The 2,650-nt window shown below is 36.3% G+C and overlaps 1 protein-coding gene across 1 annotated transcript; it reads left to right on the top strand.

Moving 5' to 3' along the window:
• The first annotated feature begins 674 nt into the window (after positions 1–674).
• LOC134213441 (ejaculatory bulb-specific protein 3-like) lies at positions 675–1,742 on the top strand. Its single transcript, XM_062692499.1, has 2 exons — positions 675–760; positions 836–1,742. Exon 2 carries the CDS (start codon positions 844–846, stop codon positions 1,219–1,221), a length of 378 nt encoding a protein of 125 aa, XP_062548483.1. The 5' UTR covers positions 675–760; positions 836–843; the 3' UTR covers positions 1,222–1,742.
• The last annotated feature ends 908 nt before the right edge of the window (positions 1,743–2,650 follow it).

Consider the following 2,650-nt stretch of genomic DNA (forward strand, 5'->3'; position numbering starts at 1 on the left):
GCCGGGTCGACTAGTAATCAATAAAAAGCAACGTCAGCAAAAGTCACGTCTTGTGTATTTCCTGTATAAGCAGACTTGTATTGAAATCTATCGCCTTGGAAGGTTATTCAAACTTGTAAGGACATTCCACTAAACAAGCTTTATGTGGAAATAAATAACGGAAAATACTTATCGTTATCTTATAAATATCTATTTAATCATATAATTTTATGCACAAAATGCATGCATGCCCCTCAATTTCTAATTACCTAACAACACCAACGTTGATATATACTTTGGTAGCAGCTGATCGCATTGGCTCGCGGAGCCCCAACCCAGCTTGATTTTTTCTTTTCCTTTCCCTTGCCGGTTTCTTTTGGCGCATTTTTTTCGCCATGACCGATGCAGCCGCCACTTGGTTTTATGCTCATAGAATCATACATTCAAATTAGAGAATCCAATGAACCAATTATATTTTTCTGCTTGCGAATGGGGAAACGAAATTTCGAGACGTCTCGTGACTCGGCAACCTAAGTGCCAGTAGCTAAGAGCACCAATCCATTGAAAGAAAATCTAAGTGGTTACACGTGCAGTCAACCTCCTCCACCTCCTAGAGATGGGGCGAAGAAAATCCTTGATCGAACCGACGTCAGTAGATGGGTCATAGGCAATTTTGGGCGATTCACGCTGAATTTCCATTTGAGTGTTTTCAAGTATATAAACCAATTGCTGATTCCAGATTAGGCATATTTCACAACATCTTCTCAAGCAAATCACATCAGTAAGTATCTCTAAGAATTAGTACGAATTCAATAATTCAGATCGTGTAAAACAGTATTTCGAACTATTCTTGCAGCTATCAAAATGAAATTCTTCGTTGCCGTATTCGCCTTGATCGCCGTAGTGGCCGCCCAGGAGCTGTATACCAGCAAGTTCGACAACATCGATGTGGACGAAATCCTCAAATCGGACCGGCTATTCAAGAACTACTACCAGTGCCTGATGGATGAGGGCCGCTGCACACCGGAAGGAAACGAACTGAAGAAAATCTTGCCGGAAGCTCTCGAGACGAACTGCGCCAAGTGCAGCGAAAAGCAACGAGATGGAGCCATCAGGGCTTTCGGTTATCTGAGCGAAAACCGCCCAACCGAATGGAAGACCCTGCGGGATCGGTACGATCCCGAGGGTAAATACATCGAGCAGTACCGTGCCGAAGCCGAGCAGAACGGAATCAAATTCTGAAGAACTGATTAGTTAACCATCTATTTCAATCCACATATGTGTTCTTCGGTCTTAAACACAAACACACAAATAATAATATACGATCTGTGATTTATTCAGTACATCCCAACCAAAATCCGTAATAAAAACATTAAAAATAATAATGGGAGCAAAAATTATTTTATAATCAATCATTCACCAGAAGTACTGAAGCATGACTTTGTTCCACTCGTCAGTACACAAATCGGACACTGAGAAATGATTTACAACTGGATAAGAAACCGACATAGAAGAAACGCACAAAACTAATTCACCTTTGCAGCAATGATAACTTGTTCGCATTTGTAATTTGTAAATATTAATAAAATATCTTTTTCATAATCGATTTACAGAAAAGATTTCAAATGTCCGAGATGATAGTTTTTATCGTTATTAAATTTCACTGCTCTACACAGGAAAAAAGTAATTAAAATTAAATGACATGCGAAATATTAAATAATATATAAATAGTCCACATTTGATGAGATCACAAATGTCATGTACATTTACATTTATTTAGAAATTTTTTTCATGAAATCTGCCCCAAAGTGCCGACGTTCTGATGTGCATAAAAATAAACGGAAATTTGTAAAAAAAAATCTGATTGTGAATACAAACGGACAAAAGATGATAAGATCAAAACTAAAAACGGATTTATTGAAATTTCTCCACTATTATAAAAGATCTTCTAAAACCTCAACTCGCCTAGTCTGTATACTCACGATATTATCCGTTGACATGGCATAACACTGAATTAATTAATAAAACTGTGCAAATGCAAATCCTTAGACCGCTTTCACTGGTCGTCGTATATTCCCTATTTTGACAGTAGATAGGCCCAAAATTATTGATCTACTGTCAAAATTTGGAATAAATAACGACCAGTAAAAACGGCCTAAGCAGTGAAGCGATAATTTCCAGTTGAGGGAAGTAATAATAAAGTAAAAATAAAGTTTAGCGATGTAATAGCAGTACAAAAAACCAGTTGCAATTTCAATAAAAATACATGTAATCGCATCTTAACCTTGTTTTTGTGATTTAGGAAGAATAGAGATAGAAGTCTTAAGAATAATAATCATGAAAAAAAAATATTGCGTCCAAATAAAATTTCTTCCTCATACTTGATGCATGTGTTGGAACATTAAAGGGAATCGTCTAGAAAAAACACATCTGAAGTGGCGGATTTGAATTAAAAAGTATCATCTTATTTTCCAGACTTGTTATCATTTTAAGTGATCAAATTTCCACATTAGCTTATAAGAACATTACCTTGCTTAGTTGAGTTTGGATCTTTGGTATACATGTTTAAAGAGAATGTAAAGCTTTTCTATGTAGTGACTTCGATTGTAAGAACAGTAAAAACTTGCATTCAACTCAATCAGAAACAGTACTTAATTTGTACAGAGATTGC

This window comes from Armigeres subalbatus, chromosome 2 (assembly GCF_024139115.2).
Source record: "Armigeres subalbatus isolate Guangzhou_Male chromosome 2, GZ_Asu_2, whole genome shotgun sequence".
Classification (NCBI taxonomy): Eukaryota; Metazoa; Arthropoda; class Insecta; order Diptera; family Culicidae; genus Armigeres; species Armigeres subalbatus.

Coding starts and splice junctions, on each gene's coding strand:
- LOC134213441 (XM_062692499.1), top strand. CDS start 844: ATGAAATTCTTCGTTGCCGTATTCGCCTTGATCGCCGTAGTGGCCGCC.